Below are 22,500 nucleotides of genomic sequence, written 5' to 3' on the forward strand. Positions count from 1 at the left end.
TAAGAAATCATAAAACTGATAAGTCTCTCAGGATAGTTTGATCAAATAGACACTGTACTTTTAAAAGATTCATACAAAGTGGATATTCTCCCATCTCAATATGAAATAAAACAGAAAAATTACAACAGCAGAACAAATGCTAATGGTAACTTTAAAACCTGGAATCTGGTGAACGTTTTTTGTACCTATCTGCCAGACAGCAGAGCATTTTCAAAAAGGACTTTTTTCTCATTCCCATCCAGATGAATAAAACAAACACTATGAGTACCACAGATATAAAAAAGAAGAAGTGAAAAGCAACACATAAACCTCATTGCTTTTACTGATTGGTTCAGTTAAAAACAGTAAAGTTTATAAATATGTTTCTTTAGTGTGAATATGTAAGTATACTCAAATGTTCTGTAACTTATAAATTATACCAAATATTTCATCAGGATATACCAGTGAGTTCTTCTATGTACCAAGATGCTACAGATATTAGTAAAACAACTTAAAAATGAGAACTTAGAAATGGGAAGTTTTCAGGGCCCTAAAACGTAGTTTGTAACTCTGAGTACACTTACAAGGATTTTCAAATCTAACAAAGACAATTTGAACAGTAAAAACAATGAAAATATTTATACAAACTACAGATAATTAAAAAAAAAAAGTAGCACCATTAAAGAGAGCTATGCTTCCAGACAAAATTTCAAGTTAAAACTTGTTCTTCCTGCTTCTGTCCCGCAGCTGTCCATCAAAAGCAGCTTTCTCCCTGCGGTCTATCAAATATTTCCCTCACAAATCAATTTTACACATGATCAGCCCATACCCCTACTGAGCTGAACCTCCCCGTTAATTAAGTGAAGAAATTACCATATATATTATATTAATGCAAACATCATTCAGCTAGTAATTCACGGCTGATCTGGATAATGGAAAGGTTGAACACCCATTAACCCAAGCCAACAAAATGGGTTGGCTGAGAAATTCTAGCAGGTCTCATGTGACTTTTCCCTCTAACTGCAGCTCTGCGGTATCTGCTATTGTAATAATTAAAATCCTCCCGGTAGATCAATACTGGAATCTCTTTATGGGAAGTGCCCTGATGGAAATGTCTCAAGGAAGCTGGGGCTGTGGAACTCTGAAAAATTCATTTTTTTTTATCTGACAATTATCACCACACTGCAGACTAATTCAACAGTGCACCCCTCTCACTCTGCTTTGAATGCACTGGAGATTGACATCTTAAAAAACCTAACATCTCATTTTAACAAATAAAGGCACTATTTCCACATACAGTTTGGAATTATCAGCAATCATGAAACCACACAAAAAATTAATATACATTAAGCACTTCATCTTCTGATGGCTTCCTCTGAGTTTCAGTTATCGCTGCCTTCTCCTCATTTCCTTTCTTTGTATCTTCCTGTATTGATCTCTGCCTTTTCATCTCTTAAAGAAAAGGGAAAGACATGTAAAATTATTATAAAGTTTGATATTTGTGTATTGAAATGTGGATTTACATTATCAGCTTTTATATACATACACACACAGAGCTAAATATTGTTAAATCATAAAATGGGAAAAGCTCTGTGTGTGTATTTTAAAAAATGTTCCTACCTGGTCTATTCTCAACATATTGACTGAAAGACTGAAGTTGAGTTTTTCTGACTGTAGAATCCTTGCTAAACACAACAGGATTTCTAAATCGTTCTGTTGCTTTTTGTAATCGCTCAGCCCGGAGATCTTCTGTGCCATTCTAAAGAGAAAACAAATGTGGTAAGAGAGCCCTGATCTTAAAAACATGAAATTACACACTAGTAAAACAACGTTTACTGATTTAAGATAATGACAATTTAGAAATGTTTTGAAAGAAAAAAGGATTGTAAAGAGCTCTTAACAGCTCAACTGCAAGGTCTATTGCCTGTAACCAAAACTTTGGGGAGACATGGTTTAAATGAAGGATCATTCTTAATAACTTTGATTCATTAGCTACTGGGAACCCCTGTGTCTTCTCCTGATGATATGTATCATTTAAAAGCCATGGTGCCTCTGTCTATACACCCCTGCCCCGCCCCACTATTCTGCCCCATCGGTTTGTACAGTCCCACCGACTTGTATGACAAGAAGAACTAGTTTCTAATTTTATGCCCATTGAGATAAACCACTAATGCTGGATGAAGGCTAAAAGGTAGGATTATAATACTACCCCACTGAACTGCATTTCATCAGCTATAACTTTCCAAAGCCAGATTTGTAAGTAAGCCCTTTACAGCTAAGGAAACTACAATTATCTTTTCCAGAGCTTCCTATGTTAATACTGGTAACAAATTCAAATGGTTCTATCAACAAGAAATATCCCAGAAGACTGAACCACTGCAGTGTGTGGAAGCTGCAGATACCGAGGTGCTGTGTACCAAACAAATATTTCATTTTATACCTAATCTTTTATTATTTTTATTAAGTGTTTTGAAAGTAAATAGGGAAAGGCTAAGATGCATGACTAATAGCTAAGCCTGCTGAATGCTGAAACTGGTTATCAAAAGCTACCAAGACTTTGCCCTTCCTCTGCATTGAGACAATCAGTAATGAGGGAGTCCTCCAATGGCCTATTCTCTAGCCTCAAGGAGGCCTGGGATACAGAATCCTCAGGGGAAGGTAACAGTTTATCCTTTTCCACAAACACAGAATGCCTCATTTATAAATGTGTAAACTGCATTTTATTAAAAAATATAAAACCCCAAATCAATGCTGAAAGCTTGAAGAGAACAGATGGACTCTATATGTTCTTTGTAAGCACCATTTAAAAAATCCTAACTAAAAATAGATCCATACAAAGAAAAGCTGTTAAAGCACACCTTTCGTTGAAATAAGTTTGAAAATAATTATATAAGAGCTTTTTGGAAAGCAAATCAATTTCATCTATTTAGATAATTAAACCATAAAAATGAAAATACTTCTATTTTAAAGTTATATTTATTGTTAGTATCATGCTTATAATGAGCTAGCTATGTAGCTAGGACAGAAACAATTATGCCTTTTATTTATTCATTTGTTTGTTTGTTTAAGAAAAGAGTGTATTCTACTGTTGTCATAATAACTGTCCAATAGTCTAAAACTCAAGTCTTTACCAAAATAAACACAGCTAAATTTTTTGAGGCCTGGCAACATGCTAAAATATCAGTGTGATTAGCCAGCAAATCCCATCTTAAGAAATCTTTTTATGACTAGGGACTTCTGCCACTTTACAAATGTATTCCTCTAAACCCACTAATTCAGTTAGCCTTTTCAATCCATTGTATTATTCTTAGGCCAGCTTCATTCTGCATTAAATCCAGTGCAGAAAGCTAAATTGAACGCAAAAAATCAGACCTGATCCAGACTTCCTTTTGTTCAAAGATAGAGACCAAAAGTCCTCTTGTGCTGCCACACACTTTCATCACCAATTTATAGAAACCGACAGTATAAGGGAAAAGCAATGAAAGTCATTGTTTTGGGACTTCAAAGCATCTCTGTGTCAGGGGGAGGAAATCCTTTCAGTCAGCAGGGCAGTCCCCACAGTCCGCAGGTGGGTGAAAAGTTATACAAGACTAGAAGTGCCCTAAAGCTAGAGAAATATTAACGATACAGTGCAAGGAAAAGGGGAGATGGCTTGAGTGTGGATAATATGAATACTCCAAATCACCACCACCACCATCATTTTATAATGTGACATTGTGGCTAAAATCTTACACAAGGAAGATTCATATTGGCACAAAGCACATGCAAGTATCCTAAAAATTTATATTCAGTCACATACTATCTTCAGGTATTATTTAGTTCATTTAAACAGGTAGAAGGCTGAGGACGATAGAAAATATGCTAGAATTCTCTTAGCAATATTCTTGTTAGCAAAACAAATATATACAGAAGTCAAGAATAGTTTCTTTTTTTAGTTTCTACTTTTATTGACATCAGTTTAAAGTAGTAGTTTCTCTGAAAAACAGTATATGAATAATAATTACCATATTGATATTTAAATTACTGGCTATTCAATAAAAATTTTAAAATCTTAATCTTAACATGAAGAATTTGGTAAGAAATGGATTTTAGGACTATAAAATACCAGCTGAAATTAGAATACACAGATATCAAGTCAAATATTTTAAACAAGTAAGATTTACCTTAACGTCTTGCTCTGAGCCCTCAGTTACAGTTTTCTGAGCAGCAGTGGAGAGTGAATTTGTTACCTGTGGCTGAGTTTCTAGGAGTTTCTTCAGCTTCAAGTCCATCAACTTAGCGTTTTGTTCTGTTAAATACGCAAATACGACGAATAACTGAATGAGAAGCATTTAGATGTATAGGCTATCAATTTAGGGGGCATCACAGAAATATTATATTTAAAAAAAAGAAAGGAGATTAGGGTTGTGAAATAACATACCAAAGCAGATATATGCAGAACTCCATATATATATATACACACACCCACATATATATACATACACATATACACATTACATACTATATAACTACAGTATAACTGAGTAGTCTTTAGGGATGTTGACTATATTCCTTTTTTTAAAAAATTGAGATATAATTGATATATAACATTGTGTAAGTTTAAGGGGTACCATGTGTTGATTTGACACATTTATATACTGCAATAGGATTACCACCATAGCATTTAGTTAATACTCTTATCATGTCAGAAAATTATTATTATTATTATTTTTGTGGTGGGAACAATTAAAACCTAGTCTCTTAGCATATATTCCATGTGTATGTGTGTGTGTATGCATATATATGTATTTTTCCCCAGTCACCCTAGAGAATATAATCAACATACCTGAAGACCATTCAGTTATTCTATAGCTGAGAGGAGCTTTGCTTACCTGAAAACTTAAGCCTGAATTTAATGTAATTATTTATATTAGCAACTATAGAGGTTATACTTATATAATAAAACAAGGTATCACAAAGTAGGTATTTAAAAGAGGTGATACATTTAACTCTAAGTTATATTATTTTATAGCTTTAATTCTTCTAGTATATTAAATTTATAAATATAATACCACATTAAATTCTTAATATGATCCCAGACAGTCATGTATACAGGGTTAGAATCCAATGTTTATGTGTGTACATATATACCCAGCATTGAAACAGGGTATATGTTCACAAATATCTTCTAATTAGAGGGCAGAAATATAATAAAGATTATAAAAATTTGGAACATATGAAATATGGACAGAAATTTAAAATAAATAAAATATGGCTATAACAAACAATTTCAAATAACTTTAAGCAAGTAAATTAATCTTTATTTAATAAAATAGTTCAGAAACAAATGGACTCTCAAACAATTCACTCAAAGCAACTCTTTAATAAAATGATTATAAAAGACATGCCAAGCATTTGCTGAATGATATTTTTCATAAAGATTAATAAGTTTTCTAATTATAAGACTCATAATAAATGCTATTATCATTAGTTTCATGCAAATCGGTCAGTTTATATTGCTAGGCTTCTCTTTTAAACAGTATCTGATGAACTATGGTCAAATCAAGATAAAGATTAAACAATCTATTATTAAAACATTATGACTTTTATATACATATTAAAAAAAGAATTTTGGGGAAAATAAAGCAAGGATAAAAATCATAATGTATGCTATGTGCTTCCAGATTCCAGTTTGCATTCCTGTTTCTTCTTGCCATGAAATAAACCAAAGTCTGAATTGGAAAGTCTGTCCAATGCACATGCCAACACTTACTGGCACGCTGGAGAGTTGTAAACAATATACTAGTTAACTCCAAAAACAAGAAGACAGATATGTTTTCTTTTCTGGCATACATAAAGTAGGAAGAGTGTTTTTAAAAAGGACAAGAGTCAAGCCTGTTAGACTTAACATTAACCAACCTTTAAATACATTAAAATATCCACAATGTTGCTATTACTATTCCCCTCACCTTACCTAAAAAATGGCTCATCTGTCTTGTCTTCATAATCTACTGTTAAATCAGAAAATATGCACCACTTATTGTCACTGGTTTTATAATTCTATGAATCAAATGTTAAGGCTTCAGTTCTGTACTTAGGGATGCCCTCAGTGGTAAAGGGATGTTATTGGTCTGATAAAGACTTTGGTGGTGGTTGTGGTGAGAAGGTGGGTAAGAAATAACAAAAAGCTATTTCAAAAAGAAAAATGAAACTTGCCCAAGTTTTACAGTATTTTAAATACAAAGAAGTAAAAGGCAGTCCTCATTTTGGATTAAACATTTAAAAACTTTCCTTAAATATCAGCATTCTCCTGGACTGACACAATTATAAATAAACTGACTTGTATCAGTAAAAGTATAATTTAATACTAGACCTTGAAGGAGCTACTGACAAAAGATATGGATTTTGGGGGGATGCCCCTATAGTCAGGAAGACCCTTGTTTGATGGTTTCTTGGAGAAATAATAGCATGATTTCAAATAGGTGAAGAAACGAAGCAAATTGGCATTGCAGTGACATGCCAGGGCTGGGAAGAACACCTGCTCTCTCCCTTTAGCTTCTTATAGGAAAATATAAACATAAGATATTTCACTTTCTTATCCTTAACTCTAGGGAGATTGCCAAAGACTTTTTATTGCTATAAATAATTCAATTCAATAAGCACTTATGGAACGTCTCAGGTATATAAAGCTACCTGCTGCTGACTTATAAAGGCAATGCATACAGAACACTCACCTATTAAACCACAAGCAAGTATCTTTATATTTTATATAATAACATAAGTTCAACTGCCAAAGTGATTATTGGTATAATATTTACTGATATATGGTATGAGATTAATTTAATAGTAGTCTATATAATCAGTTTTCAAAGAGTTTTATTATAATCAGTTATTATGTGTAAAGTAATTTATCAGTTGTAAAATTTGAAGTAAGCACAAAATTTACAAAATATTATTACAGCTAAGACTTTCAACTCTAAACCAATAGAAACGATGATCCATGGTTTAGATTTATATCTGAAGTATTTCATAGGTATTAATCTATAACTTACAATATCACAGCAAAATACTTAGGCTGAGATGGGAACCAATCATAGGATGGCCACAAATTGTCCCATATAACATAAAATACAAAAGTGAATCTAGTAAAAAGAGAAAAGCTAGAATTTGCTATTTCAATTTTATTGTTAATTTTAACACTAAGCCTAAAACAAAATAATGACATAAAATTGATGGAAAGTGGATTCAGCTAAATGATTTGTGAGGGTATAAGATGTAATAAAACTACAAAAAGCACTTATTATCATAACTGATGAGATAATAATAAAAATATAACAGTTGAGTTTGCCATGCAGCAGGACACAAAATATTTATAATGTGAAATTACCAGGAGTATCAAGGTCATTTTCTAAGTTAGTAAGTTCATCTCCACCTCCTACAACAAAGCCTTCGGGAATCTCCTCGTTAGTATCTATCTCAACATTATCATTTTCATCTGTAGGAACATGTAGCAATAATGTTAGTATGTTATTTCTACTTTATATCATTTGTCTGAAACACTAAGAAGAAAAATCAGCATTTTAATGACAGTTGTTCAAATTCAGGTCTGACACAGACGAGCAAGTTAAGAAATCAGTTTTAAGTCACTTTTTCACTATTGGATTAACATTTACATGTTATATTCATATGTCAAAGATGAATTGTCACATCAGAGCAGATGCAAAGGTTCTGAGAATTTGCCACATGCTGTCTCTGAATCACTGAGGTCAGAGAATCGTTATCTTTCAAAATGTAATCTATTTAGAAATTTCTAATAACAGTACACAAAAATAAAGTTGGTTTGGTAACAAAGTCATCAAATAACATTTCTAAATTTCACATTTTAATCATTTATTATATATAAATGTATAAAGAAACAAATCATTCTTTATAAATTTGTAGCTATATTTTAATCATTTGAAGACAAATGCAATATTATTAACTTAATGCAATGTTATCATAAAAGCATTATGGATAAATTGAAAGACAAGATTGAGATGACAACAGACAGTACCTTTATGAAAAAGAAAGTCTAGAAATAAGATAATACATCTTGGAAGACATAAAGCTGAGGAAGACACTGTTATTACTCAAAATTAAATACATGGAAATGAGGTAGTCTTACACTATGTCTTACACAATTAGTAAAATGTATTAGGTCACAATTAATTAATGGCATCATTTTTTTACACTGAAAATTATATATTTTTTCCTTTCTGAATCCTAGTGATAAAATTGGTTATGTAATTTTGAATATTATACATATAAAAAGGCAAAGCAATAATTTGATTTGCATATTAGAAGTTTAGCTTTAAATTCTACCATTGGCAGGCAATATACCTTTTGGAGAAATACCTGTTTAGCCCTGGGAATTGAAGAATATCCCTACTACTCTACAGTTTATTTTTTCATAGGGTAACTTTTATTAATAATGAGGTATTCCAAAGATTATTACAATTGAGAAATTCCAAATCTATAACTTTGGCTTAACCCTTCAATATTTGTTCTTTCCCTGTATAGGTTTGTGTTTAATTTTGGGCTTCTCAAGTAAATATTTATATGAGTATTAATATTAATAATAATAGTTTACATATATTGAAGACTTCCTATGTACTGTGTAAGCCATTTAGAAGAATGCAACAAAGAAAAGAAAAAAGAATGAGAAATGCCCCCAGGGGAAAAAACATTGCTACATGCTTCCAAATTGCTAATTACACATGACTATATTTTAAGTACAACCAGATGAGAGATCTTTTCTCATCAACTGTGCTTAGCACAATTACTTTGACTAATTTCATAAGTTACCGTCTTTATCTACATTAGCCTCAAAAAATTTTTCTCTAAATAATTTTGTAGTAAAGGGAAATGAATTAACAAATTTTTCCTTGTATTACTCTGTGCCAGATAGTTTACTATCAATAGTTTTTAGAGTATAGTACTTACTCGCTGCTAACCAGCCTCCACTGGTTATTACTGACCACAATTAATTTAAAGTGAAAGCATGAAATTCAACATTCATTCATTTATTTACTAAAGAACCTTCTATTGTGTACTGGATCTGCAATTCACAAAACAGTGCTAGATGTTGAAGAGATATCAAGTTGTACATTTATTCCACCTTAAAAGTTATATATTCAAATGACTAAAATACCATGTAGGACATTTAAATGTTATGGAGTGAAAAACAAGGCACAGATTAAATTCAAAAGATGAAAAGGTTATTCCCTGCCAATAGCACCAGGAATTATTTTTTGCAGCACTAATCTTTAAATTGGGTTTTCAGAAATGTACAGGGTTTCAAAAAGTACAACTGAGGGGAGGGCATTACAGGCATGAAATCAGGAAAGGGTAGGTTATGTTCGAAGAACATAAAGTCCTATTTGGCTCAAGCATACTTAAAGGGAAATAACTGGAGGTAAGTCTTGAAGAGCAAAACTGCAGGGAGCACTGAAGGAGAGAATAGGAAGTTTAGATTTTACTTGGTAGGAAGGTGAGACACTGGTGCTCAAACACGATCAGCAATGTGCTGTTTGAGAGCAGTCTATATAAGCAGTTTCCCATCAAAGTGTCTTACTGTAATCAGTTGTAAAGCATGTATAAAATAATTACTAGTAATATAAGCACTGAAGCTTATTTTATTTATAAATTAGAGTAGCTCCAATATTATTCCTAAAGTATCACTCTTGCTTACATCCTGACATGCCTTCACACGTGAAAGAAAAAGTAGTCCAGGGACTGCACATAGGAGTATAGCCATGTGACATCATCCTTCATGCGAGGTTACTGACTTAGATGTCAGATTCTAGAACAGAAAGGCTGGAGGCAGGAAATCCAGGTTGGAGACTGTTATAATCCCTAGGTAAGTAGTATGGAGAGCCCACCCTGTCATAAAAGAATTGGCAGTGGGTATGACTTGAAAACCAACTAGATATTGGGTAGCTGGGGGAGGGATAACAGAGGAGAGGAAAAGTGAGGCAGACATCAACATTGACTCTCCAGCCTGAGTGATTAGACGGATGACACTGCTATGAAAAGCTAAGTCTGGAGATGTGGTTGGATGTGGGTATTTTCAGGTCCTTGGGACTCGCACTGGGATATTCATTATGCACTTAGACAGTGCCAGGTTACTAGGTGATGTTAAACAGGTGCCATTCAATTTCCTGGCTAAATGAAATCTCTATACTACCACTCACCAGTAGTGCTGAGTGGGTTAAGTCAATGTTTATTTATGTATTGTTTACCTTAGATAAAAGGATTACTACTTGGAAGGGCAAGAGTTAAAAAACTGATCTCCTATACAGTTCAGGTCTTCTTAAGAACAGATTTCCACTTTCTTTCCATTCACTGACTTCAGTTTTACCAAGAATACTTGAATTCTTTTTAACAGCTAATGTTACACATTTCTTAACACCTGTGGAAATACTCTAAATGCATTCTAGCTGAACCAAAATGCATGTGTGTTTACGTGTGTGTGTGTTTAAGATACTACATATTATATATGATATAAATAAGATTATTTATATCTTTAAGGATAACCACTGGAAACCCGTTAGGTGAGCATGGCAGAAAGTAAACTAGAGATCCAACAGACAACAAAAGGTAGTATGCAAGTATGGCATGTATAATGTATGCAGGAAAAGGTAAAAAGAGACTGGATATACACTGGAATGAGACAATGCATCCCAGCTGACACCACACAGCACTATAAGCAAAATGGGAATCCCAATGGTATGATTAATAGCACGGCATTAAGGTCAGTCTTATAACACTCATCGTTTCTAAATAAACTGAATGAAAAACCAAGATATTTGGTGACAGCAAAAAAAAAAAAAAAGAAGAAGGATATCTGCACTTAAAAAAAGAGAAATTGAGGCTATCATTAAAAACATATTCAGCATAAAATTTCTTATTTGTATCATGATTCATTGAAGGTCCCCTGTAAAACACTTAACTTAAAAAGTTATTATATAGAAATCAAACAAAAGATAGAAAACAATACAAACATACTATCAATAGAAGCTGAAAATAAAAATTACTGAAGACCTACATCATTTTATTTTGGTTCAACAAATTTAGATTAATCTATTTGCCATAACTGAAATAAGGATTAACGTAGGCACACATTCTTATGGACAAAATTTTAAAATTTTCCTTTATTTATTTGAAATGCAAAAACAAAGTACACTACTCCATCTAAATCAGAGAGGCAAAAATATCAGTTTAAAAGTTAAATAACCCTAACCTAACTCAAACCAAAGTGATAAGCTGCAGAAAAAATACCTATATATGTGTGTATATATATAAATACATGCATAAATATATAAAATCTATATACCTACTATACCATGTCATATATAATAAATACATGATATAATATTATCTTAAAACTAGATAGGCACCTTCCTTGCAAGTGCCCATGGACTATTAACAAAAATTCAATATTTATCTGGCCAAAACAAAAATGTATTAATTCTCAAAGCAGAAATTCAGGCCATATTCTCTGACCATAATGCCATACAACTAAAAATGAAAATATCACACTTGTCCCCAAACAACTGCACCCCACCAAGTAAGATTAATATAATAAATGAACCCACAAGTTTGTACATAAAAGGAGGATTTTAAAAGGAGGCTGTTATAGGTCTATAACAAATGAAGCAGAAATTGAAAAAAACACATGTAGTATACCACAATATCACTTGATTCTCCTGTAAGTCCTAAAATTATGTCAAGAGGAGGACAAGTAAAAGCTAGGATGTAGCTCCTTGGACTAATTCCATTATTTCACAAGAATTAGGCTATTTCTGGTTGCAAAAGGATGTAAGTGGGTTGCTTGAACACATGGCTTTACATGACCTAAGATACCTTGCATGTAAACCCATGAAGCTGACAACACCACACCTCAAACTTACTAAGTCTCCTTTTCTCACTGAGGCTGGTTGCTGAGAATGGAAAAAAGCAAGCTTTTCAAGTAGGTTCAGGCAACGAGTCTGGGATCATGTTCAAAACATGCCCTAGGCTGTGCTTTCACCTTATTATTTCAGCTTTTGACTACCCCGTCTTCTTTGGCACTAGGATCACTGCTTCCAGAAATCTTCCTAACTCAGTTCGTACTTTAGGCTAGTCCCTACTTCTTTCTTTCTCCTTTCATGCCATTCCTTATTCAGACCTGATAACTCCCACTAGACATGGAAAGAGTATACACTAATTTGTTAATTCTTTCCCCTGACTTATCAACCTTATAGGGTCATTTTCACTTAGGAATTAGACTCTCATGAAATCAAGTGAATTTCTGCTTTGCCAAGCAAGGGTCAGCAAACTATAGCATGGGGGCAAAATCCAGCCGACTACCTTTTTGGGGTAAATAATATGCATGCCATTAATTTACACATTGTTCAAGGCTGTTTTCAGACTACAAGGGCAGAGATGAGTAGTTAAGACAGAGACCACATGGCCTGCAAAGCCTAAAGTATTTACCCTGGCCGAGTATGAAGTGGCTGCCACTGCTAAAAGATAAATGCGTGTGTATGGATGGTTGAATTCTAGGCAGGAATTTTACCCTCTGCCTTGTCCTTAAAGTCTCTGCTCCCACTCCCAGCCTCAAGAGCTTCAGCTTAGACCTTGAGGCCAGAGCAGATCTAGTTAGAGTCATATACCTTTATCAAGACAGGCCAGTATCCACTACTGAGGTCACGGAATCGGCCTGCTCCATTTGTTGGAAGTCAACCTTAGCTCTGATTAAGAGCCTATCATCTGATATGTGGCTGTTCTCAACATCCAAGTTATGCTGTGCCCTGCTCACTTTGGTCTCCTTAGGGACTGGAGTCTAGCTTCTTCAGCAGGTTCTCATAAATCGAAACTTGTCCCATCTTCATTTCACCTGGTTTTTCCTGTTCTAGTCTGTACTTCTTTGCTAGCTTCAGAGATCCAATCCTCACTTGTACTTTACTTACTCTATTGCCTGTTGAATGATCCCAAAATCAGATCTTTACTTTCCCTAGTTACCAAGTTGGGAAGATACTCATTTTGGGGTTGTAACATTGATGAAGTCTCTCTGTCTAGTCTAGTCCTGGCTTAGCCTCAACTGGGGTTGGATTATAGAGATAAGAACAATTACAGAGCTGACTCATCACATACCATTAATCAAAAATTTTTTACTTTTTAGCTTTCCCAGAGTTCACAACTCACTTAGCAGTTTTATTTGCTCATTTTTGGGAAAAAAAAATGAAAAGAGACAGTGGATGCTTCTCTATCTTATTATTACTGTTCTCCTATGGGTTTATGATGACATAGGAAAGCAGTATTAATAGCTTTAGGACAGTCTATCTGGAGGGTCAAGAATATGAGACTTTTTCTATCATTATGAGATATAAGGTGACAAGGATATTTAAGATTTACTTAGAGTATCTGGAATTTTTATGATTATCAAAGAAACACCTTGTTATTAATAATAAATGAAAGCAAACTATCATAGTACTATATAAATGTAGCTGTGAGCAGTTACTGATATTACTGTAAAACTTTAGTAGTGAGTAAAGAAACTAATAAAAAATTCTGAATGACAGGAGTTGAAAAGGTAAGATGAAAGACTTAAATAAGATACAAACATTCTGAGAAGACGAGATGGACAGATACACAGTTGCTTGGGAAAGCAACTTTTAAACTCATATGTTAGAAGGTTGTATGCTATAGATACTGCCTGGAATGCTCTACAACAGTAAGATTTTAATACAAGAAACTGATTAGAAATAACAGCAGTAAGTTTCAGTTAACTTTGAAGAAACTTATCATTGACCTAGAAATAGTTTCCTTTGTTTCAATTCTCTAAAGTCTTATTCGAGTCCTCACTTGCCTACTCTCCAGAGTGATCTTAGCATGATGAACTCGGGACAAGTACCTGGCATGTTTTGGAAGATAAATAGGTTACACACCTTTGAAATAAAAAAGCCTAAAGGCCTGTTGAATATACTACTCTTAAATGAAAATGTAAAAGTTCCAAGTTAAAGATGCCCAAATTAAGCACTGAGAGGCAAAATTAAAATTCTCTTTAAATATATATACAATCCTTGTCCCAATATTAAGCTTAGAATTTCAAAATCTAAAGATATTGAATAGTCCCTCTTAGAATAAGGAGGCTAAGAAGAAATGCATATGGGGCTTATTTGAAAGTCTTACAGGTCAGGCTATAATGCAGGAATATTGTTAAAGCTCCTTTCCAAAGATCTGGTTCAAAGTGAAAATCTTTCATGCCAAAGCTCTCCACTAGCAAGTCCTGTGATCTCGATGTTGAGGACTTGATTGCATTTTATCCACTTCTAATGCAATTAATGAGGCATCACAGGGAATCACAAACTAAGGCCCATATGAGTTTTCTCCTAAATCATATTCTTAGTATTTCTTGAGTACCAATTATACTTAATTGTAATCAAAGTACTTATTGAGTTGTTAAAATTTAAGCCAAAAGGTTGATTTGGAAAATGGCAACACAGTCATCTTCTGATTTACTATGCTTCCTTTAAGATGTTTTGCAATGCATCAATAAGTTAGAAACTTTATGTATTTGATGCACAACATTTTGAAGTAAGAATAAAAAGTCCCAAAAGGTCCATTGTAGATTTCTGGGTTGTCTGTAGAATACGATACAAGATTCTTTAACTCACCTCCAGATGCCTTTGACCTTTCTTTCAACTTTTCTGCAGCCATTTCACTGTAGCTGGGAAGTTCTGACATCTTCACTCCAGATCGAGCTTCTGCTATTAGCTGACGAGCTCTCTCTCTCAGCTGCCGACGTCGCTCTTCATCTTGCTGCTAAGATATATTGAACAGTTGCCAACTCAGTAATTGACAGAAATGCAATTTCATTTTCAATCTGATCATCATGATAGTAACTGGTTTACAGTATGGTGCTTGGCCCACATTATAAATAGGATGCTCTATATCAGTTGGATGTCACACCATTTTTAAAAGACATCCAAGAATCAGATTTTTAAAAAACATTTACAAATTATTGTATTAAATTGTCTGTTAAAAATTCAAACTAGCCTTTAAAGAATGTTTGGCAATATAATTACTGAGAAAATAGCAGAAACTATTATCAGTAAAATGGTTAGGCTTAAAAAAAGTCCCAATACTGACAACAGAATTTCAATTAATATCTTATTTTTTAAGAATAGAATTTAACTTGCCATTTTCTAGTAAAGGCATAGAACACTGGCTAAAAGATAACTTTGATAGCAGAAAATGCTGTTACATCATGTTGATCAAATGTAGGAAATGGTATTTTTCAGGGGGCTGGAGCAGGAAGGGGGTAGTACATCAGTGACACAGTTATTGTTGTTGGTAGTTTTTAAATCAGAATTAGGTAACTGATGTACCCATCTCATTCCCACTCTCTCTCTCCCCAGATGAACACTGAGAAGAAAAAGTAAAATCTAATGTGGTTTCTGATATTTGAAATAACTAAAAATGATAGAGAATTAAATAACTAAAATATTTTGCCTCCTAAAAAAAGTCACTATGAATCACAAATAATCAATGTGAAACTGGAAAGTTCATAGGCATTATTATGACAAAGCAAAGCCTGAAATAATCTGGCCCCAACATATCTGTGCAGTTATCTTCCCTTAACCTTTCCCATTCTCCATAAAACCTCACATCTATTTATACAGAATTGCTTATCATGTAGTTTCATGCACCCATAGATTTGAATATATCATTTCCTCTTCCTATAATGTTCTTCTCTCATCTTAACTCCTACTCATTCTTCAAGATTCAGTCTAAACCCACTAAACTTCCCCTAACTATTCTCTCCTCCCCACTAGTGGAATGAAGTTCTCTTATTCTATGTTACTCTAGTACTGTGTGTGTGTGTGTACGTGTGTGTGATTACTTTTTAAAATAATACCTGTCAAGTTATAACTCTGTGCAAATGCCTTTTTATCAGTAGAATTGAGCTACTTGAAGGCAGGAGCTATATCTGATTTATCTTTGTAGCTCTGGTCCTTAGTATATACCTTGATATTTGGTACTTGTTATAGAAATTTCAAGCATGAAAACTTGTCATTTATACACTCAAAGCTTATAATACAGAGAAAAAGAGAAAACACACAATAAGGAGGTCTGATCAAAATGCATCAAGAGTTCAGAAGAAAGAAAGAACATTTTTGTCTGAGAGACAAACAGAAGGCATCACTGCATCATGGTTCTTGAGTTGAGCCTGCAGAATGAGCAGGATTTGCAATGGGTACAGGTGGGAATTGGTAGTTAGGTGGGTCAGTGTGGGAGAGCCTAAGAGGTAGGAACAATATACAGGCAAGAAAGTATATTGTGTGAAAAATATATAATCTAGTTTTTCCTTATCACAAGACAAAAATAATGACAGAAAGACAATGTAAGAAAAATAAAGTTAGGTAGATAGAGAAGCCCTGTCTGACAGGGTGAAGTACTTTGTTTTTATTTCAAAGACAGTGAGGGTCAGCGAAAGGTTGTTTTTGTGCAACTTTTTTTTTTTTCCCCAACCAGAGGTGTCTTTGAGAAAGATTAATCTGATAACAGTGTATGTGACAGGCTGGCATAGAGGAACTGGAAAGAAACCACCTAGGTGGCTTTTATAAATAGTCCAAAGAATCTGTGATGAGATTCAGAACTGGGATGGTGGCAATGGGAATGGAAAGAAACAAGTGTAAGAAATACATTCACAGGAGAACTGGTACCTGTACCAATTCTTGGTAACTGAGTAGACATAGAGGGAAGAAAAAGCTGAGTCAGAAGTTTTAAACCTGGGCAACCAGCAGAACTGCAGCACTAAAAAATGGAAATAGAAAAACAAAGAGGAATTCTAAGAAGGAGAGGAGGTTTTAGATAAGACAGGGTTGAGAGGCTGGTTGAACATCTGAGTAGAGATTTAAGTAGCTGGGAAATGAGATTGATGCTGAGAAGTGAAGTCAAACTATGACTACAGAGCTAATGACTGAAGTTACAGGAATATCTGAAAGCACCTGAAGAGATGCTGTAGAGAAAAACAAGGGCTACTATCTTAAACCTGGAAAACATCTATATTTAGATAAAAAGAAGGAAAAGAGACAGAGAAAGAAGAGGAGGAGAACTAGAATACTGATGTATCCTGAGAATCAAAGTAGAAGCTTTCATGACAAAGGGAACAGTAGCAACTGCAGTAGATGTTAGAGATTAGTTAGACTGAACAATAAAAGGAGCAATCAAACTTGGTAGGCAGTACCACTGGGGACAGGGGTAGACATCAGACTGATGGAGTTCATGCCTAGGCAATTATTTCACAAATTTTGAGATGGCCAGTTTTGAGAGACACCAAAATTAATGAAGGTAGGTTAACAGGGGTATCAAATGAATCCAGAGACAAGATAGAAGCGTCCAGTGGACAAACTGAAACAACTTCAGTATCAAAACAAACAATGACTACAGTGAACTGAATCAATGAAATCACACTAAATCAATGAAAATTCATCAATTCATCATGATATTCAAAAAGTCCTTAGAAGGATGTATAAACTCATTTGAGGAAGCCTTTAAAACAACTCCTGCAAATTAGTAAGTAGAAGAAAAAAATCAAGAATTTATCTTTGTCTTTCCAGCGGGAAGTGAATTTTAGGGTAACTAAACAGCCCCAGTCAATGAGGGAAAGTTCTACTCTACAAAACAATACCAGCTATAATAATAATTTTAAAAAGCTAAAATTATAAAGATACAACTGTGCAATTCATTAAAGAATGACTGATTCTAGTAAGGGTCGTCAAATGTTATTGAAGCACTTAGGCACATGTCTAATGAGGAACTACATATTCATTTTATGCTGTGGCAGACAGACTCTATTTCCCAAAGATGGCCACAACAGTATTTCATATTCCACATGCTTTCTGTAATGTTACCTGGCCACTCTTTCATCAGGAGGTGGAGTTTAATTCCTGCCCTTGAATGTGGGCCAGCTGTAGTGACTTGTATATAATCAATAGGATGTAGAAGTGTTGCTGGTGATTTACAAGGCTAGGTCAGAAAAGGCTACATCTGTTTAGCCCAGTTCTCTTGAAATACTTGCATTTTGTACTTTCTGGGAACCCAGCTGTCATGCTGTGAGAATCCCAGGCTCCATGGATATGCTCCAGTCCACACTGCCAGCCAAAATCAGCCTTGAGTCTTCCTGGCCCACGCGTCAGACATGTGAATAAAGTCTTCAGATGACCTCAGCCTTCAGCCATTTTGGGTCCCCTCCCAGCTGTTCAAGTCTCCCCAGCTGAGGCCCCAGACAATGTGGAACAAAGCATCCTCACTGTGCCCTATGTGAAGTCCTGACCCACAGAATCAGTGAGAATAAAAACAATTTTTACACCATTAAGTTTGGGATTGTTTGTTTGACAGCAATAGAACACCACATAGATAATTAAAGCTTAAAGTAACACCACATAGATAATTTCCTAGCTGGAAAAGGAAAACCTAACTGTAAATGGAGAGATCAAAACTTGATCAGGGATTAGGGACCACTAGTCGAATGGTCAGTCTTAGCATCACTAATGTTGAGTCAACCATATATTATATGTTTTTTGATGTGAAGCACATGAAGTAAACACCACCTATAATATTCTATCCCAAATGTCCAAAAAGGTGAATCTACTAAGCCTTTAGATATAATCTCCAGTTTATCATAAACACAGGGAAGAGAGAAATATGATAAATGACACAGCAAGGAAGCAACTAAACAAATCTAGAAAATAGGATATTCAGGACAATTGCCCTGGTCATTTTAACAAGAGAGTTATAAAAACAAACACACAACAAAAAACAACTAATCAATTACCTTTCCCAACAACAAAAGGGACTTAACCAGATGCAACGTATACTCTTGGGTTAGATGCTAATTTGGATAAACCAGCTGTAAAGGACACTGTTGAATCAATTAGAGAAATCCAAATATAATCACAATATTAAATGAGGGGAAATGTAACTTGACTGAAAAAAATAGTTAATATAGTAATAATCTCATTTTGTCATTTTGGCAAAATAAATACATACATAAGAAAATGACTTGGAAGGTAATTCACAAAGTTGTCATGGTGGAGACATCTGGGTGTGGAAATGTGATATGTTTGTTTTCTCACTTTAATTTGTCTTCAATTTCTTTCTATAATACACATGTACTACTCTTGTAATAAAAGAATCTTGGGGGAAGGAAGGAAAGATGAGATGGTAGGCTTCTGGGGTGGATGGTGACTGCGGTAGGCGCGAAAGAAGAGAGATCTAACATTCAAGGGGAATTTTCTTAATATTTAGAGACACAAGCTTATTTGTAGTTAGAGGAGTAGTACATACTGGGCAGAGTGAGACTGAAGATGTAAGAATATACAAAAATCCTCAGTCATTATCAGTACTTCTGAATAAAAGGAAATGCAGGCTTGACAACGGTGATTTTGCTGATGGTTGCAGCAAACCATCTCTTGAGCTTTTATGTGCTTAAGTGCTCTATGTGCATGATCTCATTTAATTTTCACCAGTGAGAATATTTAGGTTTAGAGCTCCAAAGTCACACAGCTAGAACTGATGTCAGAGCCAGGCGTCCAGCCCAAGTCTGTTTGACTATAGGGCTCTTGCTCTTAACCTCCAATTTGATCCCCAAAAGTATCAAATTACATGACCAACTGAGGAAAATTGAGCTTTTACTAAACTTTCATCTTTCAAACTTAAGAAAAGTTAAGAGCACTAATAAAAACCATTATTTAATATGCCCCAGGCAACTAGGTTTAAGTGAATTTCACTGCGTGAATAACAACTTCTTGCAGAGCTGGAATTTGGTGATTCTCAGACTAATATGAAGTGGTCTTGGGTCATCTTAACTGTGTTAAAATGAAATAAGTCATTCTACCTTCCTGAATATGAAATGGGAACCTAATTTCTTCTTACCAGCTACTGCCTCACCCTTCTCCCCCAGAAATATTCTCATCTGCAAATGTTTGAGAGCTTACTAAGAGTGCAATTTAAAGCAGGCAATCATTAATAAAACCAACTCTAAATACTAATTAGGGACACTTTATCAATTTCCATGTAAATTGTTTGTTTGTACCTATTTACTCATCATTGTTCTCTATACAATAGAAAAAAATGCAAATGAACAAATCAGAATGCAGCCCTAATGGGACTTTCTGCTTATAACCATTAGCCCAGAGGTGTGCTGTAATTCAATTCTCAAGTAGCAAGATTTAGCCTCATTAACAGACTGCAAGGGCAGGTTACAACTCATAAAACCCTACAGTAAACAAAGTTTATGGACACAGCACAAAATCTTGAGCCTGATTGACAGAATTCTAGTTCTCTATCAGATTGCCTTGATTTACTTTTCTACTAATGTCCTAACACCACAGAGACAATTTTGCCTGGGCCTAGAGCTCTCTAGTGGGATGGCGTATCTGTGTTGTTTGTTTTCTCACCCATTAAGTTCCCTAAAGACAAAGAACCAACTCAGAAAATAGAAGTTAATTGTTAAGGTCAGAAGGAATAGCTTGTAATTACAGCAACTGATTAGACAACCAATTTTAAATGATAGTATTATACATTTCCAGATTCATTATAAGTATAATTCATTTAATTTTTATATATAAGCTCCATTAAAAGTCAGACTTTACAGTAATATTTAAAGAACACATTGCAAAAAAAAAATCCATGTATCTTTTACTCAACATACTGTTTATCTCAAAGTCATAAAATAACCAGACAGTAAGAGTAATGATTATTTCACTATTTTTATACGTTAGTATATTTGAATATTTCTGACAATGATCGTTTGCATAAACCTACTCAAGTACAGAAATGTGTTATCTGTTGTGACCATTCTGCATTCAAAAGACAGTGACTCACAGCTGTAAATAAGTCATTTGTTTACTATATCTGCTGAAAAAAATAAAAGGAATCTTTTCAACGGGAGGAAAGGTAAGAAAGGTAAGAAAATCAGAGACTGCTGTCATTAAGAAATACACCTGAAAAATTAATTCACAGGAAACCTATGTATCTTTCATTTACCTGCCGTGTCTATAAATAAACTGAAGTAGTTAGGCTTCTGATTTCCAAGAATGGGTCTGATGACATTTACCTTTTTCTATACAGTATTTAGAGCTTTAGAACGAGTTATATGGGATATTCTAGCTTTTGTAAGATGAATGTACTCTTTAGAGGGTTTGATGGAAGCTGTATTTTTGAGTAAGTACTAGTTGTGTGCTTGTGCAATATTTTCACATGTGCTGTCTCATTTACTATTTACAACTCTCTGAGGTAACAATATCACTGTGATTTGATAGAAATTGAATCTTACTTAAATATAGCACCCAAGGTCATACATCTTCTAAATGGCATAGTAAGAATTAAAATCAGTGTCTGATTTCAAAGTGCTGGTCCTACCTATTACATAACTGGTGTTCAGAAAATCTGTCTCAGGTCCTACTGTAACTGTGATTAAAAAAAACCAAACCAACAGTTTTTCATACACTTGGGTTATACAAATCAGGTTAAATTCCCCTTTGTGCTACTGAATACAGAGAGGTGAAGAGAAACTAACTTATTTACACTCAGTTAAAACTTAGGTTCCTGACCTTAAATTATAAGCCTTCAGAAAAGTGCTGTATATGGTACATTTAAGCTTTACTCTGTTCTCTTTGTTAACATCTTTAGGATAAGGCAAAAGTTCTCTTATGGTGCAAAAAACTTGTATTTCAACACAACAGATTAAAAATATTCAAATATAGAAGATGGATCAGAACTAACCAATTTGGACATAAACTGAAAAAATATTTAGCCTTTTCACAGCATGACTTCAAGTTACTATTTTCCTTATCGATTTAAAATGGTCTACAATCTGCCATAGATGGATGCACTAGTAAAACTTGACAATTTAAGGACAAACTCTTCAAGAATAAGTAATATAATTCCTTGTTTCCTTCCCATAAAAATGTATTGGTATGCAATTTTTATATTTCACAGTTCACCGACATCTAGGCAAGCTTTCTTCCACTGCTTCAATGGTGCTACTTTTAATTTTATCCTCCTTAGTCGTAGTAATTAAAGTGATCAGCAGTGGCATCCCAGCGGCTTTGACACAGTTACAACCCCCTAGCAGACTTTTGCTTTTAAGGGGAAGGGAAAGAAAAAGACTAGAGTTTCATTTCACAGAGAACAAGAAAATCAGGCTTCTCCAATCCTCAACTTTATTCAATTGTTCTTTCAGCAGCCTTTGGATCTTAAGAATCAAATAAAAATGGCTGCCATGGGGGGTCCTTTTTCTACTTGCCGCAAATGTCACCGACTGACATTACTTTAGCCAAAATATGATGCCATGGATTTGTGGAGGTGAATTAGAACATGAGAAACTGTCAGTGTAGCTGCTGAGATCATTACCCACCCAAGGGTGTCTTTCAGAACATTAGATATTTTTATTCAGTCAGTTGAAAAAATATAGATCGAGAGGTCTTTCTATGTAAGAAACATGTCTAC

General features: G+C 34.3%; 1 protein-coding gene across 19 annotated transcripts in view; it reads right to left on the reverse strand.

Annotated features, from left to right (window-relative positions):
- EHBP1 (EH domain binding protein 1) overlaps positions 1-22,500 on the reverse strand; it is a 391,476-nt gene that overhangs the window by 43,618 nt on the left and 325,358 nt on the right. For 10 of the 19 annotated variants that reach the window (XM_072937655.1, XM_072937665.1, XM_072937653.1 and 7 more), the window contains 5 exons: positions 14,658-14,805; positions 7,346-7,453; positions 4,143-4,267; positions 1,600-1,738; positions 1,325-1,431 (listed from right to left, as the gene is read on the reverse strand). In XM_072937655.1, coding sequence (XP_072793756.1) covers positions 1,325-1,431; positions 1,600-1,738; positions 4,143-4,267; positions 7,346-7,453; positions 14,658-14,805 — 627 coding nt within the window. The remainder of the gene's footprint in view (positions 1-1,324; positions 1,432-1,599; positions 1,739-4,142; positions 4,268-7,345; positions 7,454-14,657; positions 14,806-22,500) is intronic. The other 9 variants (XM_072937664.1, XM_031675652.1, XM_006201495.2 and 6 more) reach the window with 3 other exon arrangements.

The sequence above is a fragment of the Vicugna pacos genome, chromosome 15, assembly GCF_048564905.1.
Source record: "Vicugna pacos chromosome 15, VicPac4, whole genome shotgun sequence".
NCBI lineage: Eukaryota > Metazoa > Chordata > Mammalia > Artiodactyla > Camelidae > Vicugna > Vicugna pacos.